General features: G+C 53.9%; 3 protein-coding genes across 3 annotated transcripts in view; 1 reads left to right on the plus strand and 2 right to left on the minus strand.

Annotated features, from left to right (window-relative positions):
* The window catches only part of LOC116217362, a 3,880-nt gene extending 966 nt beyond the window's left edge, over positions 1-2,914 (minus strand). The window contains exons 1-2 of the mRNA XM_031556489.1: positions 2,885-2,914; positions 2,726-2,817 (exon numbers count right to left, since the gene is read on the minus strand). Of these exons, the coding sequence (XP_031412349.1) occupies positions 2,726-2,817; positions 2,885-2,914 (122 nt within the window). The remainder of the gene's footprint in view (positions 1-2,725; positions 2,818-2,884) is intronic.
* LOC100544574 (syntaxin-1A) lies at positions 678-16,792 on the plus strand. The gene is made up of 6 exons (XM_010721929.3): positions 678-777; positions 7,842-7,950; positions 10,837-10,910; positions 11,151-11,288; positions 13,113-13,223; positions 13,562-16,792. Exons 2-6 carry the CDS (start codon positions 7,875-7,877, stop codon positions 13,637-13,639), a joined length of 477 nt encoding a protein of 158 aa, XP_010720231.2. The 5' UTR covers positions 678-777; positions 7,842-7,874; the 3' UTR covers positions 13,640-16,792.
* Positions 16,793-17,099: 307 nt separating this feature from the next.
* The window catches only part of BUD23 (BUD23 rRNA methyltransferase and ribosome maturation factor), a 13,254-nt gene continuing 8,919 nt past the window's right edge, over positions 17,100-21,434 (minus strand). The window contains exons 2-10 of the mRNA XM_010721931.3: positions 21,303-21,433; positions 21,131-21,227; positions 20,321-20,417; positions 19,949-19,999; positions 19,278-19,363; positions 19,019-19,064; positions 18,718-18,779; positions 17,658-17,747; positions 17,100-17,506 (exon numbers count right to left, since the gene is read on the minus strand). Of these exons, the coding sequence (XP_010720233.2) occupies positions 17,452-17,506; positions 17,658-17,747; positions 18,718-18,779; positions 19,019-19,064; positions 19,278-19,363; positions 19,949-19,999; positions 20,321-20,417; positions 21,131-21,227; positions 21,303-21,433 (715 nt within the window). The 3' untranslated portion in view covers positions 17,100-17,451. The remainder of the gene's footprint in view (positions 17,507-17,657; positions 17,748-18,717; positions 18,780-19,018; positions 19,065-19,277; positions 19,364-19,948; positions 20,000-20,320; positions 20,418-21,130; positions 21,228-21,302; position 21,434) is intronic.

The raw sequence follows: 21,434 nt of genomic DNA on the forward strand, positions 1-21,434 counted from the left end.
TAAGGAGCTTTAAGAGCCCAAAGAATGGCAGGGCAGACTCTGGTTCCACTTCCCTTCCAGAAAAGACTCATCAGTACAGTGTTTCTTCTCTGTAGGTCCTTGTGCCTTGTCCCACTCCACCTTGTGGCCAGTGTGATCATTGGAAGGAAACAGTCAGGACTGATGAAAAAAAAACACCACCATCTGCTCACAGTGGATTGACTCTCCTTTAGGAGAGATATTGCTCATGCAGTGGCTAATTCTAATTACTGGCTTCTTGGGAAAATGTGACTTTATTAATTATTGTAAATGTACAGTGTTTGCCAATACCGTTCCTTGGGAACAGGGAACGACTGATGACAAATGCTGAAGAAGGCCGACTGCTGATGAAATGGCAGGGAAATGCTGGCAGGAGCTTTCTTCCAGGGTTTTTAGCAAAATGAAAAGGACAACTCTGTGGTGCTGCCGGGCCATCCCTGTGCGGCTGCTATTTGTGGGATCCCAGAAGAAGTCTCAAGCTTTGATGTTTTGCAGAGGTGTTTCAGCTCTGGGTTCCCTCCTCTTGCACAGCAGGAGGGCAGCCCTGTACTCCTTTTTGTTTGGGTATGGGAAAGCTCTGAGATCAGAGCCAAGCATTGCATCCATTTCTAAAATCTCTTTGGCAAACAATCTCTTTTTCTTCTCTAATCAGCCTGAAATAATCCGTGTTTTTCTACCCAACCAGGTATTGAGCAGAGTATCGAACAAGAGGAAGGACTGAACAGGTCATCTGCCGACCTGAGGATAAGGAAAACTCAGGTGAGTCTCTGCCCTGGGGGGCGTTCTCATGGCTTTTTTGGGGGAATGAGGCAAAGTTGTTCTGTAAGAATTGGGTGTGTTATGTGAGATTAACAAGCTAAATTGGGTTTTGTTAATGAGACTTGGGTATTAAGGCTGTACCTTTTCCTCCAGGTATGTCCCGTGGCTGCTCAGTTTTGACAGGCACGTGTGCTGCTCTCATTTCTGGTCTTGTCAAGGGAGATGGAGCGTGTTGGCTTTATGAGAGATGGGGACTGAGGGACATGGGGTTCTGTAGGTCCAGTAACACACACTGGTAACTGGGAGTCACTGATCCTGCTTTGAACTTGATGTTGGGCTGCATGACCTAGTGAAGTCCCTTCTTGGGCTGAAATATCACATAATTCTGAATACATCCCCTCCCACCACCTCAGACAAGAAATATTGTCAAGAACTGTCATGTACCTCAACTTCAGCACCCTTTTTTACACTGTCTCCCACAACATCCTTATAATGAAGCTCAGGAAGTGTGGAGGTGTTCCAGAGCCACAGAGATGTGGCACTGAGGGATGTGTTCAGTGGGCATGGTGGGAACTAGATGATCACAGAATCACAGAATGGCCTAGATTGGAAGGAACCTCAAGGATCATGAATCTCCAACCCCCCTGCCACACACAGGACCACCAACCTCCACATTCAATACCAGCCCAGGCTGCCCAGGGCCCCATCCAACCTGGCCTTGAACACCTCCAGGGATGGACGGGACATCCACAGCCTCTCTGGGCAGCTGTTCCACCACCTCACCACTCTCATAGTAAAGAACTTCCCCCTGACATCCGACCTAAATCTCCCCTCCCTTGACTTAAAACTATTTCCCCTCATCCTGCAGTTATCTACCCTTCCAAAGAGTTGATTTCCCTCCTGTTTGTAGGCTCCCTTTAGGTACTAAAAGTCTGCAATGAGGTCACCCTGCAGCCTTCTTTTCTGCAGGCTGAACACCTTAATGATTCTGTGGTTCTGTGATCTACTGCTTCACTGCTTGGTGATGCTACACAGTCTCTGTTGTGGGTTGGCCAATCTACTAGTGGGCCTTCAATGAGAAAACCCTTTGCAGAATGGGGCCATTGCTCTGGCAGTGCTTCTTCGGCTTTTGCTTCTCCCTTTCTTCAGGGCAGGCTCTGGTGCTTTGTCCTTGGTGAACACACTGGCAGATGTGAACAAAAACAAGACATCTCAGAGCAGAGAAATGAGGCCTTGTTCTGCAGCAAAGGTCTTGTTTTATCAAGCCATTAAACTGATAATGCAAATAGCAGCTGCCAGCATTATTCTTCAGTTCCCATGAGTGGGGGATGCAAGCAGCTTCACTCTCATGGGGGTTTTACCCACAAATATAGCTCACCAGGAATCTTATTTTCTCAAAACACTTTGTGGAGAAGCCAGAAGAATTTGATTGTTTTTATTCCTTTTCAGCATAGAAAGCCTTTTGCACAGTCTGCTCCCCCGTGTTGCAGTCAGCCCCTAATCAATACCATGGTGACATTAGTAATTCTCCTCTGCAGAGGCTGCTGCCAGCACGGAGTCCTGCATGATCATAACCCCACACAGGTGAGGGAGACTGAGCCTGAGGCAGTGGACAAGCAATGCTATGTAGAATGAGTGCAAGAGAAATGCTTCAAATGTGTGTCAGAAGCAAGTGGGAATGCCAGGTGCTGGGCCATGCACATAGCAAAGCCAAAGCAAAGCATTGTGCAGAGTGTGCAGCAAAGCAGGATGGCAGCAAGCCCCTCTGTGTGTCATCTCTCCTGCTTGTATAGGAGTTGTGGCACAGCTCTGCTGTGGCTGCACAGCCCCAGGGACCATCCCCAAAGGTCATTTTCAGGCGAAGGAACAGCAGCAGAGCTAGGACCTCTGAGCTGCCATCTCTCTTCATTCCTTAGTAGGGACAGAGGAAATTTGGGCCATCTCTTACCTCTTCTTGCTCTTCTGAGTCCTGGTGCTTGGGTTTGGCCATCCAACAACAAGCCAAAAGCCCAACTGGAAGTCTGACACGTGGATGAGGCCCTGAAGAGGGATCACAGTGTGTTCAGTGGGTGGGGACCACAGCCTCTGCCTTGGAGCAGTGCCATACCAGGCTGCTCATGGCCTTGTTGGTCTGCATTCTCACTGTCTGTGAAGATGGACACATTATGGGCACCAGGCTCGTGGCTCCTCTGGGCCCTAGTCCAGTGCTTGATCATCTTTGTAATGATTTCCACCCCTCCACTGCCCCTAATCCCTGTCAGATTTCCTATGGGAAATTTCCAATTGCCAGTATCCCTGCTTGGTCCACCACCTGTTGTCCCACTACTCTGCGCCTCCAGCATGAGTCTGGCTCTGGCTTCTCACCTCCCATTAGGTTGCTGTAGTCAGCAATAAGATCCCTTCAGCTTTGTCCCTCCAGCCTCTCTCAGCCTGTCCTCGTTCATCCTCTGCTCCAGCCCAGATCGTCTTGGTCACCTCGAAATCTGTTTGGACTTAGTATCGCTGTTCACAACCCTTTTTGTCTAGCAGTCCAGTTTTCCCTCTGCATTATCCAGCCCGCATCTCATCAAAGGCCTGAAACTCAGGGTGTGCACACTGTTCCCTGACCTTCCCTCATCTGCACAGCTGCTCATACCATTGGAGAACACAATCGGATTGGTACAGCATGATTCACCCCTGGAATATTCATGCTGGCCATTTCCATTTTTGTTTACAATAAGGGCAGTGGGGCACTGCACAGGTTGCCCAGAAAGGCGGTGATGCCCCGTCCCTGCAAACACCCAAGGTCAGGCTGCAGGGGGTCTGAGCACTGATGGAGCTGTGGGTGTCCCTGTGCACTGCAGAGAGTGGGACCTGATGGCCTTTAGGGGTCCCTTCCAACTCAAACTGTTCTGTGATGATTCTATGATAATTCTGTATTCAGTGACTTTGGCAGTGACTCAAAGATGAGCAGGCATGGGTTTCCCACATCCTCCTCCTGAAAGATTGGTGTCACGTTTGCCTTTTGTCAGTCCTCTTGGTGACTTGCACTCACCTTTGTCTACAGAAGATGTCATAGAACCAATTTGCAGTGAATTGGTCAGTTCCACATTCAGATGCATCCTGTCTGGTCCCATGTGTTTGCTTATCGCCAGCTGTATTGAGTGTTGCCAGAGTTCACATCACTGTCTGTGTGGCCAGGCTCACCTTCACTTGGCTGTGCTGTCTGGAGTCAAAGAAATTGTTGGGAACCAGATTGAAACTAATTTTAAATCACTGGTCTGTGAGGAAAATTTTGCAATGTCTAAACCTCCAAAGGTGTCAAAATTGTCACTTTTAAACTCTTTTCCTGCCATACGTTCAGCAGCATGCTCTGATCTGTCTAGAATGAAGCCCAAGGAAGCCATCCTTCTTCTGAAAGGCGCATTTGTGCATGGGAGTCAGGACAGGTTGATCTGGAGATCTGATTTAGATGTCTGGTACATGAAGTGCAGTCGTTGTGTAGGTATTTCTGCAGTGAGGGCTTCACTGCTTTGCGCTATGAGCAAACCTCTGAGTGAAACAAGGAGCTGATTCCCCGTTAGCAGGCTGTAAATCAGGAGTGGCCAGGCATTAAGATTATGGACTTTTAAGTATGAAAGTAATATCGAATTCATAATGGAGCGAACACTGGCATTTATGTTCTTCCAAATGTCAGTGCTTGTTATTCAGAATAGCTTTTGCTTTAATTGGTTCTGCACTCGGTTTGCGTAGCTGGAGGAAGTATTTGCCCAGAAGGTGGGAGCTGGGCTGTCCCACAGGAGCCCCCCAGGATGAGCACTTCAGAAATGTCTCTTAATGATGGAAACACTCAAGGACAAGCACAGGATCATAGAGGCTGGGAAAGACCTGACATCATCCAGTCCAGCGCCCACCTTTCACCAGCGTTGCCCGCTGACCACGTCCCTCAGTGCCACATCTGCCCTTTCCTTAAACACCTGCAGGGACGGTCACCACCCCCCCGGGCAGCCTGTGCCAATGCTTCACCCTTCCTTCTGAGAGGATTTCCCTCATACCCACCCTGACCCTCACCTGACTTTAGCTGAAACAGCTCCATTTCGGAACTCCAGTTAATATTTTCTGTTTAATGAATTTGTTTCAAATTCAAGATCCATTGTGATGTGCTTTTATTTACTCTGGATGTTCAGGTGGCTTTCATTTAATGACTAAAAGCCGTTTAAAATGCCTTTTCTAACCCGTTTTCATGAAACTCCATGTTCCTTGAAAATCAGATGCATTCTGTAGACATGTAGGATGCCTGTGGGAACATAAAATAACAATCTGACGAAATAAACACTGAGTTAAATAACTTCTCAAGTAAAAGAGAGAGGGTACACTATGCTGCTGAGCAGCAAGGAGTGTCATTCAGCACCCAAGGCGATATCTGGCTTCGGAGCAGCGTCTGTTGAAAGCTTTCAGCAGGATGAGCTGGATTTTAGGAAGACCATTTTGAGAAGGCAGAACAAGAGTCTCTTGGACCGTGCGTGGCAGTTGTGTGGGGTTCTGAGCCATGAGCTGGGGGTGATGGCAGCCACTCCAACCATGCTATGGCACCTGGAGCAGAGGCTGCCTGCTGACGTGGGAGCTGCCCTGGGCTTCCGTGGGAGATTTGCCAGCAGAGGAGGAATAAGACTGCCTGAGCCTGAGGCTCTGCCATAAATACCGAGCTGCTGCTTGCTGAGAATAGCTGTGAAGCAAAGGCAAATGTGTCTGAAGATGTTTCCAGTGCCGTGCCCAGGGGTAAGGGCTGCATTGGCTCAGGACACGTGGACGCGTGGCAGGAGCACGAGGAGCTGTGTGCATTGGGCCTGCTGGGAGCTGCAGTGTGGGGAGATGCCGTGTTGCCCCAGTCCTCCCCACATATGGGCTCTGAGGTTCCCTCCTGCTCAGGCACAGCCCTGGGGTGCATCTCTCTGTGGTGGTGAACTGCTGTGAGGGTGGGCTGTGCTAGTGGACCCGAAAGTTGCAGGGGAAACGCTTGGAAGAGTTCCTTCATCACGTCAGTCACTCTCAATTTTTTTTCTCCTTAGATGCTTTCTCATCCATGCTGGATTTTCCCATCTTTTCCATCCTCTCCTCTCCTTTCTCCCTCTGCCACTTTTCCATGTCTGTTTTGGTTCCTGTTGCTCCCTGTTCCTGGCTGCACAGGCGGGCTGCAGGGCTGATGCTGATGGCTGCTTTGCTGGCCATCAGCTAGCTCCTGCTTGCAGGTGCCCTGTGAGTGTGCTGCTAGGTTGTGCACCATACTTGACTCTGGAAACTCCATTTCTGGCATGCTGGAGAAAGAGCTAATTGAAGAGGCGGGAGGGTTTGGAGGTAGCGTGCGTGGGGTGCTGTACCCTAGCCCTTCTGGGACAGCCTCAGGGCTGCTGGCTGTGCTCATGTTTGCTGGCAGCTGGATCACAGAGTGCTCCTGGCACAGACTCCTGTCTTATTTTAAGATATACAGAAGGGAGATCACCAGCAGAGCTTCACGGAGGGCACATCACACCTAGCTAACTTGATGATCTTCTATGGCAGAGTGGCAGCACTGGTAGAGAAGGGAAAGCAACCAGTGTCATCTGTGTTGACTTGTGCATTGCTTTTGGTACAGTCCCACAGAACATCTTTGTCTCCAAATTGGATACACAGGGACACGCTATTTGGTGGCTAAAGTGTTGTCCAGGACAAGTGACATCCCTCAGGGGTCTGCATTAGGACTAGAACTGTTCAATACGTTCAGTGGAGATATGGACAGAGAGATTGTGTGCACTCCCAACAGTTTGTGCACAACGGTGAGCTGAGTGGTGCAGCTGATACAACAGAAGGAAGGGATGGCATTCAGAGGGACCAGGAGGTTCTGCACCTGGGTGGGGGCAATCCCAAATATCAATGTGTACTGGGGTATTAATGGAGTGAGAGCAGCCCTGCAGAGAAGGACTTGGGGTTCTGGAGGAGGGAAAGCTGAGCTGAGCCAGCAGCGTGCAGCCCGGAAAGCCGCCAGCAGCCTGGGCTGCATCAGCAGAGGGGTGGCAGCGGGCAGGGAGGGGACTGTCCCCGTCTGCTCTGCCCTCGTGAGGCCCCACCTGGAGTCCTGCGCCCAGGCCTGGGGCCCCCAGCACAAGAAAGACGTGGGGCTGTTGGAGCGGGTCCAGAGGAGGGCACGAGGGTGCTCAGAGGGCTGGAGCACCTCTGCTGTGGAGCCGGGCTGAGGGAGCTGGGGGTGTTCTGCCTGGAGAAGAGAGGAGAGCTCACTGCAGCTCTCCTCTGCATGTTAGGGCAAGGGGTAACAGATTTACACTAAAAGAGGGGAAATTGAGATGAGATAAAAGGAAGAAATTCTTCACTCAGAGAGCAGTGAGGAGCTGTACTGCTGCCGAGAGCTGTGGGTGCCCCATCCCTGGAGGTGCCTCAGGCCGTGGATGGGCCCTGAGCAGCCTGAGCTGGAGGCACCCAGCCCACAGCACGGATAGGGCTGGGGGTCTTTCAGATCCCTTCCAACCCAACCAAACCACATGCTATGGTTCCATTACGATTTTTGAAGGCTCTGCTGCCACTGAGGTTCCTGAAGGGGGGCAGTGCTGTGTGGAGGCTGCAGAGTACAGTGTGACCTCCATCACAGGCAGGCCCTGGTCCAGCCACACTCTCTGGCCATGTCCAGGTGCCCCTGCCTGTGCCTCATGAGCAGGAGGGCTTGGGCAGCGCACCTGGGGGGGCTGCCAGCTCACTGCCCGCTCCCAGCGAGGACAGCCTGGTTCAAAACCAGTTCAGTGATGTTTTGTCTGTCAGATGCGCTGGCCCTGCTCCCTTACCAGCACATTCTCTGTTGCTTCTGACAGATCACTGCGGTGCTGTCAGACCCACGTGCTGCAGGAGCAGCTGGGAGGTGAGCAGGCGGTGCTGGGCTTCCAGCTCAGTGCTGCTGTGTGCTGGCCACGGGGTTGGCACGGGGCACTGTGCTGAGTCTGCAAATTGTGCATCCTTGACGTGGCCGGGGCAGCCTGGCCTGCAGGCGGTGTGCGGGCGGCTGGAGGCGGTGACCCCCTCTGTTGCTTTTCCCTCTGCAGCACTCGACGCTGTCACGCAAGTTTGTGGAGGTGATGTCTGAATACAACGCCACGCAGACCGACTACCGGGAGCGCTGCAAGGGCAGGATCCAGCGGCAGCTGGAGATCAGTGAGTAAACGGGGCTGTGTGCTGCACTGGCTGCTGGGCTCTGGCAGGAGCACAGCGGGGCTGCGGGCAGTGGGGATGGCCACCGTTATCCTGAGGGTTTGCAGCTTAATGCCACGGTTGGTGCTTATTCAGCTGCTCAGGTTAAGAAAGGCAGAGAGCTGCTCTCTCTCAGAGGGCTTCTGTTGCACGTGTGCCGATGTAAGTAATGGGAGAAAACTAAGCTCTTGAGACTCGGGCACTCTGCCACAGTGTTCCCCTCAAAGCAGCCCTGTCGCAGCATTGTGACCATAGAATCATCGAATCACAGAATTGCTCAGGTTGGAAATGACATTAAAGATCATCACGTCCAACCGCAACCTAACTATGCTACCTTAACTCTAACAACCCACCACTATATCATGTCCCTGAGCACCACATCCACATGATTTTTAAACACATTCAGGGATGGTGACTCAACCTCCTCCCTGGGGAGCCTATTCCAGTGCTTAACAACTCTTTCTGTAAAGGAGTATTTCCTGATATCCAACCTAAACTTATCCTGGTGCAACTTGAGGCCATTTCCCCTCGTCCTGTCATCAGTGAGAAGAGACCAGCCCCACTCTGCTGTAAGCACCTTTCAGATACTGGCAGAGAGCAATAAGGTCTCCCCTCAGCCTCCTTTTCCTCAGACTAAACAGCCCCAGTTCCTTCAGTCTCTCCTCGTAGGCCATATTTTCCAAGCCCTTCATAAGTCTTGTTGCCCTTCTTTGGACCTGCTCCAGCACCTCCATGTCTTTTCTGTACTGAGGTGCCCAAAACTGAACACACAACTCGAGGTGAGGCCTACAGCGGCAGGATGACTTCCCTGGTCCTGCTCACCACACCATTCCTGATACAAGCCAGGATGCCATTGGCCTTCTTGGCCACCTAGGCACACTGCTGGCTCATATTCAGCCCACTATCCATCATTACACCAAGGTCCTTTTCCATCAGGCAGCTTTCCAGACACTCCTCCCCAAGCCTGTAGGTTTGCCTGGGGTTGTGACCAAAAAATGCAGGACCCGACAGTTGACCCTGTTGATGTGATGGCCCTGAGCAGCAGTGGTGTCCTCTCCCTGCAGGTGGGCCCCAGGTGACACCTCTGAGGCTGCAGCAGCTGTGGCACTGAGATCTCACTGAGACCCCCCATGTAACCGAGAGACCATTGCTTGCTCTGGGGAATTGGTGGCACCTGGTTAGCTTTAGAGAAATGGGTCATCTCCCGCCAAAGAAGAGCTGCCATCATAACTAGGGAAATAAGCACCGAGTCAGGGTGAGCAGATCATGGAATCATAGAATGGCCTGGGTTGCAAAGGAGCACAGTGCTCATCCAGTTCCAACCCCCTGCTGTGTGCAGGGTTGCCAATCAGCAGACCAGGCTGCCCAGAGCCACATCCAACCTGGCCTTGAATGCTTGCAGGGATGGAGCATCCACAACCCCCTTGGGCAGCCTGTTCCAGTGCACCACCACCGTCAGAGTGAAAGACTTCCTCCTAACCTAAGCCTCCCCCTGTCCCAGTTTAAAACCATTCCCCCTTGTCCTATCACTGTCCACTCTTGCAAACAGTCTTTCCACAGACTTTGCTAATTGGCAATTTTTTTTGTTTTGTTTTTTGTTTTTTTTCTAATAAGTCAGTGCCTCTTCCCTTCAAACCCACCTTGAACAACAAGATAGGGCTGAAGGGGTTCGTGCAGGGTCACCTGAGGGGTGGGAAAGTCATCATGCCTGTGAATGTGGGTGCTTGTGGGTATGGGCAGGTCTTGTGGAAAGCCAGGAGGTTTCACTGTGCACATTGTTCCTCTGTGTGATGTGTAGTGATAACAAATGTTTATGCTGTCTGAGTGGAAGAGGGACTGACACAAGGCTCAGCGAGCGCTTGGCATTAGTGGGAAGCAGGATGGAGAGTGTGTGTCAGCTCCTGCAGGTGCTGACATCTGTGCTGACACAGATCTGTGCTGTGAGCTCACGGCATGCTGCTCATCCCAGGGATGGCTGCCTTGTGCTACCTCCAAAGCCCCACATCACAGAGGGTGTTTACAGGGCAGCATTTCCCTTCCTGCTGCCCTTCTCATCCATCCACATTTAGCATATGGCTAAGAAAGCCCACGGGAAGCCCCTGCTTTGGGGGTTGCCACTGGGGAGGAGGCCACACGTTCCTGGCCCGGCTGTGGACATAAACCCATTTGTTCAGTGGGGAATCAGAGCTGAGAGCATGAACTGCTAATGAACAGCCTTTACTCCAGAGCCCGCCGCTCACTGGGCATGCGTTCCCAGCACTGGCAGAGCAGTGCACATGAAGTCCCCTGGGTCAGCAACCTTCTCCCATCCCTCACTGCAGTGCTGTGTCCAGTCCCACATTGCCACCATCTCCTTGGTTGTGCTGCAGTGGAGGGGTTTGCAGCTGGGACTGGCCCTATTCAGAGGTTCAGAGATGCCCTGGACTCATACCAGAGAACGTTGCTGTCCCTTTTCATACCTTCTAAGGGAGCCCGTGGGTAGTGTGTGGTGGGGTGTGCCAAGCCAGACCTCAGCCCTTCCTTGCAATCTTTCTGTTGGTTTCAGACGAGCTGGGATGCATTCCTGTTCTCCCCTCAGTGTGTAGGGTTTGGGATCCTGGAGAGCTCCAGCCAGGGGTACAGCACTGGTGTGCGGGTGGAGCTGGCTGTCCTCGTGGGCTTGCCAGGCCAGGGCGTCCCTGCAGTCTGTCCTTCTCTTGGGTTGCTCTCTCCATCCCGTCACTGCCCTCTGTGCTCAGGGAGCTCAACTCTGCTCCTTGGGGATGGCTGGAGCCAACAGAGCCCTGTCTAGGGCAGCTGGGGCTGTAGCCAGGGCAGTAACTCCCTCTGACTCCTGTGTGTTGCTTGCAGCTGGCAGGACCACCACCAGCGAGGAGCTAGAGGACATGCTGGAGAGTGGCAACCCGGCCATCTTCTCCTCTGGGGTAAGTACCGCAGGTCAGCCTTGCTGCCAGCCTGCAGCCGCACCAGTCCCTGTCCCTGCCTCAAGCACTGCCCTGCAATGGGGATGTGGGCACATGCAGAGTGCTGCTGGGGCCTGGCTGCGCCTTCCTGTCCGTCCCAGTAGGTGCACTCCTTCCCAGCCCTCCCTTTGCGCCTCCTGGTGTCCCATCCCAGCATTGAGGGGCTGCGCTGAGCTGCACGCTGGCCTTGTCTCCCCGCAGATCATTATGGATTCCAACATCACCAAGCAGGCTCTGAACGAGATCGAGACGCGACACAGTGAGATCATCAAACTGGAGAACAGCATCCGAGAGCTGCATGACATGTTCATGGACATGGCCATGCTGGTGGAGAGCCAGGTAGGGACGGCCATGGCTCAGGGCCAGCTCACTCCAGGGCTGGAGGGGAACAGAGCCGGGACACAGAGGGCACAGGGGTAGGCAGCGTGGGGCAGCCCATGGGCACACTTTCCCCATGCAGCCCCCTGCTGGGTGGTGCTGCGGGGATAGTGGGATTCTGTGCTTGGGGCGGGAGGTGGGGGGGTGGCGTAGGAGGGCAGCGGGTGTCCGACATCTGACTGCAGACCAGTCCTTGTCCCTGGAGCTGGGCACTGGCACTGGGGGACCTGTGTGGGACTGGGCCCCACTGCAGAGCCTGGTGAGCCCCAGGCCCACATTTCTGTGTCTCTGCTCACCCCCCTTCTTGCCCGCCATGCTGTCGCGGCCTGAGGAAACATCGGTGCAGGTAAAGCCTCGCCTGGCCTTCGCCAGTGCTGCATGCTCGGCTCTGCATGGCTGCACTCTGCATGTCTGTGGCTCTCGTGTGGCACTGGGGCAGGCCCAAGGACATGGGGTGAGGGTGGAGGTGTCTGTGCATCCTGCCCATGGCACACCCGACCCTCTCCATCTCTACAGCTCTCCCCTGATTTCTGCAGGGCATCGGGCTGGATCTGCTGAGCTAGGCCAGGCCAGGTTCCCAGGGCAGGTCACAGGGCCAGTGCCATCTGCTTCCAAGAGGAGAGTCTTTTTATCTTCTGTCCCCCCTAACCGGCCCCAGTGTGAGCAGAGTGTCAGTCTGTGCAGAGCCACCCTCACCTTGTTCAGAGCTGCCAGGTCCTGTGTCCCCACATTGCTATTACTTTGGGATCCCTGTGCCTTGTAACCACTGCTGGAAACCCTGCCTGTCCCCACTACATCCTGGTTCCCCATGAGGCCCATGGACAGTGAGTCCCCCATGGTACGTACAGACAAGGAGTGCCCTTTGGGTGACACAGGACACCATGACCATTCTGACCTTATGTGCTGCCAGTATCCATACTGGCACCCCGCAGCCCTGCAGGTCTGCAGGGACTGCAGGACCCAAGGATGCTGTGCAGTACCTGTGTGGGAAGGGGCACTACCAGCCCTCACCTGCCTTCTCTGGGAGATGCAAAGGCACGGAGCTGTGCAGTGGGCTGCTGTGCAGAGCACTTGCCTTGCTGTGACCACCAGATTGTGCCAACGCCTTTCATTGTCCCACAGGGTCGGGGGCTCTGAGCTGTGGCACAAGGGAGGCAGGGAGCAGAGGAGCACCACATGTTGGCAGCTGCTGCTCTGCCCCAGACATGGCACTGGTGGGTGCAGGAAACAATTAAGATGGGAAAAGAGCATTGTAAATCTGCTGGTCATGACCCCCAGCTCTGTGCCATGGGGAGGATGTTGGGGTTCAAGCCCCACCTTGTCCCTGGAAAGCGCATCATTGACACCTGCAGGGGCTGAAGGGTGTGGGTCGGCTGGGGAGCATGTCCCCAGATCCCAGGGCAGAATCCTGCAGGACCCGGTGCTCCAACTCACCAGCCTCGCTCCAGGAGACTCTGCTGTTCTGCAGGGCACTTGTGCAGATCTGAGCAGTCATCCCTGCATGCTTGTGGCTTTGTGAGCATCCCACATGGTGCTGCACGTGGCTCTTGTCCTCTATCCCTCCTGCTTCTCTGGTGTACAGCACAATGTCAATGCACTCTTCAGTCTGAGCCCCCACCCCAGGGCTGCCCGGGGTGCCCGCTGCCCGTGTGCCTGCAGCAGGTGGGTGACGGTCTCTCTCTCCTTCACAGGGCCGGAGATGGGCAGGGTGATGGCTCCATGGTGCCAGGGAGCAGCGGGGAAGAAAGGAGCTTACAGCGGGTGGGCTCTGTCCCTGCTCTGCAGGGTGAGATGATCGACCGCATCGAGTACAACGTGGAACACTCTGTGGACTACGTGGAGCGAGCTGTGTCCGACACCAAAAAAGCGGTGAAGTACCAGAGCAAAGCCAGACGGGTGAGTGGCAGCACGGGGAGGCTGGCAGGCCAGGGCTGAGCACCCAGACACGGGCAGGTAGCACTGGGAGGGAGGCTGTGGGGCAGGGCTGCCACATGAGGGGAGGAAAAAGGACAGAGTGGATCCGAGGGCCGGGCTGGCTGTGGGCCTAAAGGACGAGGAGATGCTGGAGAAAGGTGGTAGAGCTCTGACCCCAAGCACTGTCCTGTTCCCCAAGCTGAAGGAGGGTCAGGCCCTGTGCTGCTGGTCAGAGCCTGGGGAGTAGGGCAGGCCCCAGCCCCCAGCACTCACGGCCCCCTCTCCCCTCTCTCTCTTTCGGTGCCGGGACACCCGAGCAGAAGAAGATCATGATCATTATCTGCTGTGTGATCCTGGGTATCGTCATTGCCTCCACCTTCGGCGGCATTTTCGGCTAGACTCCCCTGACAGGACTGCTTGTGTGTGACGGACGGAGCCGCGCGTGTTGTGGGGCCGGAGCGAACCACGCAGCCCCGGAGCCCCCCAGCAGCATTTCAGTTTCTAATGCATGGTTGTTTGTGATGCTGTGTGTGCGGTGCGGTGCATCTATGTGGAGGGAGCGCCGGCCCCGGGGCGCAGATGGGGTGCAGGGGACGGTGATGGGTGTGAGGGGGACCTTTGGGGCAACCCAAGCTCTCATCACTGCTTGGCCTGGGAGGCTGTCGGGAGTGGGGGAACAGAGGTACCGTTGGGCACTGTGCCGGGCCAGGAGCCTGTCGGTGACACCCAGAGATGAGACCAGCATAGGGTGTTACAGGCTCCTCAGGAACACAGAGCCCAGTCAGCCTCCCCCCAGTTTTTCCCGTCACCTCTGGCCAAAGCTCTCATGTCTGTCAGCCGCATCTGTGCTTGCAAACCACTTTCATTAGGCTGCTTTTCCTACAGGGCGCTTCCCAGGGCTGTGCTCTGCCAGGCCCTCCATCCCTGCTGCCCTGCTGCAGGTGCCCGGTGCTGCTGCTGGGTGTGCTGCTGCTGCCAGTGGGTGCTGCATGGTGGGTGGTTCTGTTCCTGCCCTGCCCAATGGAGCAGCATGGGGTGAAGAGCTGCTGCTCGGGTCCATTGCTGAAGCCTGGGGATGGGGACAGCTGCATGGGCTCAGTGCTGCAGCCCAGCACCGGGCTGGCAGAGCAAAAGGTCACAGGGACTTTAAGGGCAGTGAGTTTCACTGGCTACTTGCCCTGCTCCACATCTTCCTTGTTCTTTACTCAGCTCTGGCGCACAGTGACCCGGCTTTTACCACCCCCAGGCCTGGGCTCTGGTTGTCAGTGTTTGGGGATAGCTCTGACACCCACAGCCCTGGTGGTGCTCGCTAGGAGCCAGGCTGTGGCCAGCGCTGTGCCTCCACATAGTGCCCTTGGGCTGAGGGTTGGAGGCAGGAGGGCTTGCTCCTGTCACAGTCCCAGGAAGCAGCCCTTGTTGCATCCACCCCCACAAACTAGGAGCAGCAGCCTTCCTTCTCCTCCTCTTCCTCCTCCTCTGTGCCACCAACTCCTGAGTAGGGCAATGCCTGACTGCTCCTTCCAACTCCGCCACATCTTAGCATCTGCTTGCCACTTTCTCCTGGGACAGTGCCCTACTGCCTGCCCTTCACCTCACCTCACCTCACCTCACCCAGTGAGACACCCACACCAACAAGTGGGTTGCAGCCGTGTGCTGCCTGCTGCAGGTGACCTGAGACTGCTGCAGCAGAGAGGCCTGCATTGCCACCGAACTGTCGTCCCTGTGCTCCTGCCTCAGGATGGTTGCAGGGCTCTGCCCTTGAGTTCCTCAGGGGACTGCAGTGCTGTGGCTTGCTCACAAAGTGCCAAAGCACCATGGAGGAGCCTGAGCAGGGCAGGTGCCTGGTGCCAAGCTTGCAGTCATGCACTGGGGCAGAGGTTGGATGTGAGCCCAGGCACTGATAGCAGAAAAGGGGCACTGTGGCAGCACACACAGCTGCAGGCAGAATGCTCTTTCCCCACTCCAACCAGGTCCAGACGAGTGCACCCAGCCTCCACATTCCACAAGGGGCTGAGGGGCTCGAGCTACGAGGCAGGGTGAGGGTAGGCCTTGCTGGAGCTGAGCCCTGCTCCCACCCAGCTCCATCCTGTCTGGTGCTGCAGTGCTGGCACCAGCCTTGCACAGCGTGCTCTCAGATGGAGGGTACAGACCATTGGCCACAGCTAGGATGCAGCGCTCCCTGTTCTACCACGTGGCCCCTGCTTGCGTTTGGCTGCTGATGGGGAGCATGTCCAGCTTGGCCCCTCGTGCCACCCAGCCCAAGCTCCCAGCAGCTGTGGCTGTCAGACCATCCAAGATTGGAGCCCCCTTCTTTCACATTCCTGTGGTGACTGGTGTGAGCTCCAGTGCTGCAGCCTGCATGGGCACGAGGGTCTGGGGCACTGGGATTGCTAGCAGGGTGTGAAGCTCCCCTCCAACGTGGCAGTTGGGCATGGGCACAGCCCTTGCTTTGTGGGCATGTCTGGCTATGGGGGACAGAGCTGGGGCTGACGTGCCCCCATTGTGCAAGTGCCTGCTCCTGCAGTTTGCACAATGCCGTATTGAGGGAGGGAGAGCACCAGGCCCCCCATGGGAAGCAATAACACTACTGCTGGTAGCACTGCTCCTAGGCAGGCAGGCAAGAAAGTTCATCTCAGGCTCTCCCCATAGCAATGCCCACTGCTAGCACAAGGGGATACTTTTCTTCCAACAAGTGGTTCCTGTGGCACAAGCTCACATGACATCAGGGCTGCAGCCTGCCCCAGTAAAGGCACAAGGCCCAGAATAGTGCTGGAACAAGTGTTCCTTGTGAGTGCTGCCACTTTCAGCAGCAAAGCCGTGATTCTGCCACTGGCACTTCACTAGGTCTGTGCAGGCAGCAGTGGCTGCAGGCTCTGACATGAGGGAGGCAGAGGAGCACACTGCCATCGCTGCCCCGCAGGCTGTCTCGCACTGCCCTCACTGTGAGGGGAGGGTGTTTTGGTGCAATAATTACCCCTGCACTACGGGAAGCCCCGTTCAGTTCCTTTTTACCTGCCTGTCATTGCATGTACAGACCAAATCACCAACAGTGTGGTTGTGCTTTGGGGAAACATTTCACTTTTTCTTTCTAACCTCCAACCTCAGCCCACTTGTCCTTTGGGTTCCACCACCTCTGTTCCAAGTGCCACCTGCCCTTCCAGCGCTGGGAGCATGTCAATGCAGTATTTTACGAGCAGTGTGGGGCACACACAGCTTGCACTTGAACTGAGGATTGTTTTGGTTTTTTTTCAGTTGTTTTGTTTTATTATTTTTTTTTAGTAAGTAACGTACTTGAAGGCTTTCCAAGCCTCCTGTGGAGTTGTACTGTTGCTGTACTGTGAGCTAAGTGTCCTTGTTTTCTATGTGGATCTTGACCCTGGCTTGCTCTGTCTCACTGGGCTGGATGACACTGTATTGTTGCCTCTTATCTCCTTCACCCTTTCCTCCCTTTCCCACTCTGCTGGCCTGCCTTTCTTCTCCCAAAAGCTTTGGGTGCAAAACAGCTTCCCATTTTGTGGAATTTTTATGTAGAATAAACATTTGTAACTGTAGAGCTCTGACTGGCACCTCTGTTAAAGGGGCAGGGTGGAAGTGACAGGAAGCAAGGACTGGGGTGGGGAGACTCCAACACCCTCAGAGCAGTAACACAGATGGGGGGCTGATGTGAAGAACATGCAAGAGGAATCACCACAGGATAGCTCAAATAACAGTTGTGCCCACCTGCCCAGAAGATCTGCACTCATGAAACACACACCTCTAATACTGCCTGGCTACCTCCTTGCACACAGAGGGGAAGCTGGCAGGGAACCAGCTACTGTTTCCCACCTCAGCACTCCCCTGCAGACATGACACAGGAGACCAGCAACTCTTTCAACTTGTTGACCGAGAGTTGTTTAGAGAAAAGTCTGCATATAATGCTCTGGGCTTGCCTGAAGTTCCAGATGGCTCACTGCCCTGTTGGGAAGATAAGCCATAAGTTATGGCAGACTCCAAGTGGCCAGAACACTGTGCTGCTCTCCCTTCACGAAGAGAACAGTTGGAAGCTTTGTAGTTAGCAGTTTGGCTGCACCTGAGCCAGTCTACAGTTGTTGAGACAGGTCACCGTGGCTCCTGCAAGTCCCAGGCGTAGGAAGCCCACTGGGGCCATCCACAAGAGGCTCACTGATGAGGCCAACACACAATCTTCCACGTCAGCAATGTCCACAGCAATTCAGAACTGAGGGCGGCGCTTCCGACCTGTGTATTTTGTGTCTGCCCGCACTTCCCTGGGGAGAAAAGAGAAGAGCAATTCAGTGTGATCCACAGGCCGCTCTGGGACAGGAAGGGAAAGTAGATCATGGCAGGAGTCTAAGTGGATGACAGCAAGCCAAGCCAGCACAGTTAGCCTCAACTGAAGCAGGACCCAGCTGAACTTACTTGCCCTGTCGTCGTCTGCGTTCTTTCTTCTCAAGAATCCAGTCCCGGCTTTTCTTCACAGACTTGCCCTTGGCATTTCTGAATCGTATCCTACAAAGAGAGCAAACAGCAGCTAGGGAGGAACTGGAGTGGGGGCATACTTCTGTGCTCTGGAGGATTTCCACTCAGAAACAGCAAGGTGTGGCCACACAGTCTAAGCCCAGGCACTACTGCAGGAGGGAGGCTGCCACCAGTCCTGGCTCTGAGCAAAGAGACACCTACTCTTCAGAGCTGCAGCAGGCCAGCACTCCCCTCTGCTGTATCTGATACCTGACATGCACCCTTGTCTGCCCTCCTCTGAATGTAGCAAAGGCCCCAACTTCCTAAGAAGTTGTCAGCTTTGCTACAGCCTTACAAGATGAGATACCGTCTGGACTGAGTGAGCAGAGCACCGCAGTGTAAGAGGCAGGAAAACATGACAGCCACCAGCTCCTGGCAACCACGACGACTTTCCTCTGTTTTTTGTTCTCTGTCTCTTCCCACTGGCTGCAAGAGGTGCTCCTCCTTGCAACGCTACCATGGGAGGAGACCTTTCCAGAAGGAAAAACCACCCAAGCAACTGCTATCAATCACAACAAAAAAATCACTGAGGAAGGAATGGAATATAAGACTCCAGACACAGCCTTCCCACCAAAAAAAGCAATGCTTGGCATAAGCCAACACTGTAAACAACCTCCCTCCCACCATCAACGGCCTATGCTACAGCACTGAGCGCCAGACAGAAGTGCACCTCCAACTAATTGCTCAGCTGCAATTTCACAGTGAGCATCAAGGACAGCTCCCTGACAGCACTGCAAAGCTCTCTAGTCAAAGCAGCTTGTCCTGCTCATTTCCTGAAGGGCATTGTCGTGCCCTTCAGCATGACAGAGCAGTGCCCATCTGGGTTGCAGAGAACCACCCCAGTGCCCCCATCCCCTCCCTCCAGCTGCTTCATGCACAGCAGCACCACAGTCCTCAGCCAGCAAAACTGAGTGCTTACACTCCCTGACGCTTGGGGACAACTTCACTAAGCAAACAATACCTCTCATTGGTGAATTTTGCCTGATGTATCTCTTCTCCATCAGCACACTCAGCACCGAGGCCCTGAAAAACAAAACAGAGACCTTTCATCTGGAGAAGACAGAGCCAATGGTCACTGCCATTTAATTATGGGGAGCAGTGCTTTGCCAGGAAAAAGACTGTGGCAGGAGCAAGTTGATCTCCCAGAAATTGTGGCAAAGAAACATGAATAAAGCTGTATCTGCATACGTGGGGCTGCCCCCCACCCACAGCTCTTCCACATCAGCCGGCAGCCATTTCTGCTGCTTGGCTGAGTTCCTTACCTTTGGTAACGTGCCAGATGCCCCAACAAAGAGACAAAGGAAGAACCTGAAAGAACAAGAGTAAGGAGTGCAAAGCTAGGAGTCAACACGCGATTCCCAGTTCTGAAGCAAGGCCATCAGCTTTTATAACACAGTCAGATCCAACCTGTCATCTCTGCCCAGGACTGTATCCTGGGAGAAAGGAGCATAGCTTACAATAACAGCTGCTGAAGCTATGCTTCACCACACATGTGCCCATACACAAAGACACAGAACTCACTTTTTAGCTTTGGCACTGTTGGGGTAATCTACGACCATTCCACCAGTAAAGCCAGCTCTCATGGCTTGGGCCGTGATGAGCTCCAGCTGAAAAAGGAGCACGAACAAAAGACATTTATTTAGCAGTCACCACCAATGATGCCCAGCCCTCTGTGGTCAGACACAGCTGACTGTGTGTGCCAAAGAGAAGTCAACCCTGCTCCCATTAAACCCTGTCCCAAGCCCTCAGCTCTGCAGTAGGATCCAGACAAAAGTCTGCAGCATTTCCTTAGTTCTCCCTGCTCCTCTGCCTACCTTGGGTTAACTGGAAGATCAAGACTCTCAGAGAGAGATAGAGGAAGGGATTTTCCAGCCTTGGGAAATTACACTACAGCATTGATGACTACAGCTCAGTCTTCAAACCCATCACACAAAGGAACACACAGCACAGCAGCTGTAGATCACATCATTCTGCCAATTTCTTGGATTTTAAGGCTCAGCCCAAGACCAACTGTGAACAGGGGAAAGGATGTAGGGCATTCTCCTTACTGTTTTTTTTGTTTGTTTTTTTTTTTTCCCCCTCTAGTTCTTACAGAGCTTTACAGGTGGGAGGAAGGACACAGACAAAAACCCAATGCAGGAGAACATAATGCATCCTGAGCCTTAAACATGCATGTAGCTTTTCTGCTGTACCTGCTCTGAGTTCTCAGGGTACAGCTGCAGTACAGCTCGGGATCCTCGGGCCTACGGGAAACAAGGTCAGTCACAACCATGACTTAGAGCAGGCTTCCCCTCTTACTGCCCAATCCACAATCGCCAGGAAGCCTCCTGGAGAACTTTCCCAGGAGAGCAGCTCAGATGGCAGAGCTGGAGTCACCAGAGCACAGCAAGGCACAGGGCTAGCAGCAGGAACTGCAGAAACACAGGCACTGTGCAGACAGGGAAGCAGTCAAGGAATGGGTGCTGTAGTTAATCCTACATTTCAGTTACTTGAAGTCTTGCTACAAGGCACCGGTGGAGATACCAAAATAGGCAGAGGGCTGACCAAGAGAGCATAACACTTACCAAGGCAGTATAAAGAGTTGAAAAGAACCGATAAAGGCGTTTTGGAGGACTATGTGATTTCTTGTCAGCATTACAAAGCCACTGCACTGCAGAAATACTGCAAAAGAAATAAAGACCTGCAGGACACTGAACCATCAATTCTTCAGCAGAGCTTCCTACCTCCCTCTGAGCGTTTTTTTTTAGCACTGAGAACGTGCTTGGCTTGAAAGAAAATTATTTATTTTTCTCCATATAACCTTGCCTTGCTTTGTGGTAAAGCCACTACAGGGACTCACTAAGTCATGCCGTGAGCAACCTGGTACAGCAGTTACTCAAGCAACAGAAACACCAGACCTCTCCTCTACGCCATGTGTTCAGATAATACAGTGATTGTCATGGCCCTAACAAAGCCCCTAAGTAGCCACACAGGTTTTGCCAGAGCAACCCCAAAGAGAGCACGAAGCTTGGTGACAGAGAGCCCCTGCTTCTTCCCAGTACCTTTAAGAAGCATTCTCTAACAAAAGCGTTTATTTCCTCCAGGCATTCACCCCCAAACCAACCATCAAACCTCTGCTCAGCTGTGAGGCCAGTCCCTCGATCAACAGTACTGAAATGCTTTGGTGCACATCTCAACTCACCTGAAAGTACACCACCTGTAATTTATTTAGTCCAATCATCCTCCTGATTCACTGCCACAAACAGTCAGCCCCCAGAGCTGCACACTGCTCATGCCAGCAGTGCTCGTCACACAAGACAAGCACACCGTGCACACTGCAGAAGGCAGCTGTTATGCAGACTATTAGGAGAGCTCGTGCAGGTGCTCAGACTCACCTGATGCAGCCATCAAACGTGCCAGGCCTGAAGGGAATGCCATCGCCCATATCCGCGAGGAGCAGATCTCCTTCGACCTCCCTCTCCACAGCCACATCTGTGCAGGGAGCGCAGCGCTAAGCGCACGCCCGCGGCGCTCCCTGCAGAGAGAGGGGTGCGGCGGGACGCTCACCCAGCATGGCGCGACTGATGTCCACCCCGATCCAGCAGTGCCCCTCCTCGGAGATGTGCTCCCCGCTCAGTCCGGAGCCGCAGCTGCAGACGGGAAGGCGACAACGGCGGCTCACGGTGCCCTTCCGGGACG

This window comes from Meleagris gallopavo, chromosome 21, assembly GCF_000146605.3.
Source record: "Meleagris gallopavo isolate NT-WF06-2002-E0010 breed Aviagen turkey brand Nicholas breeding stock chromosome 21, Turkey_5.1, whole genome shotgun sequence".
NCBI classification, from domain to species: domain Eukaryota; kingdom Metazoa; phylum Chordata; class Aves; order Galliformes; family Phasianidae; genus Meleagris; species Meleagris gallopavo.

Coding starts and splice junctions, on each gene's coding strand:
- LOC100544574 (XM_010721929.3), top strand. CDS start 7,875: ATGTCTGAATACAACGCCACGCAGACCGACTACCGGGAGCGCTGCAAG. Junction 7,951..10,836: donor CCAGCGGCAGCTGGAGATCA/GTGAGTAAACGG, acceptor TGTTGCTTGCAG/CTGGCAGGACCACCACCAGC. Junction 13,224..13,561: donor ACCAGAGCAAAGCCAGACGG/GTGAGTGGCAGC, acceptor ACACCCGAGCAG/AAGAAGATCATGATCATTAT.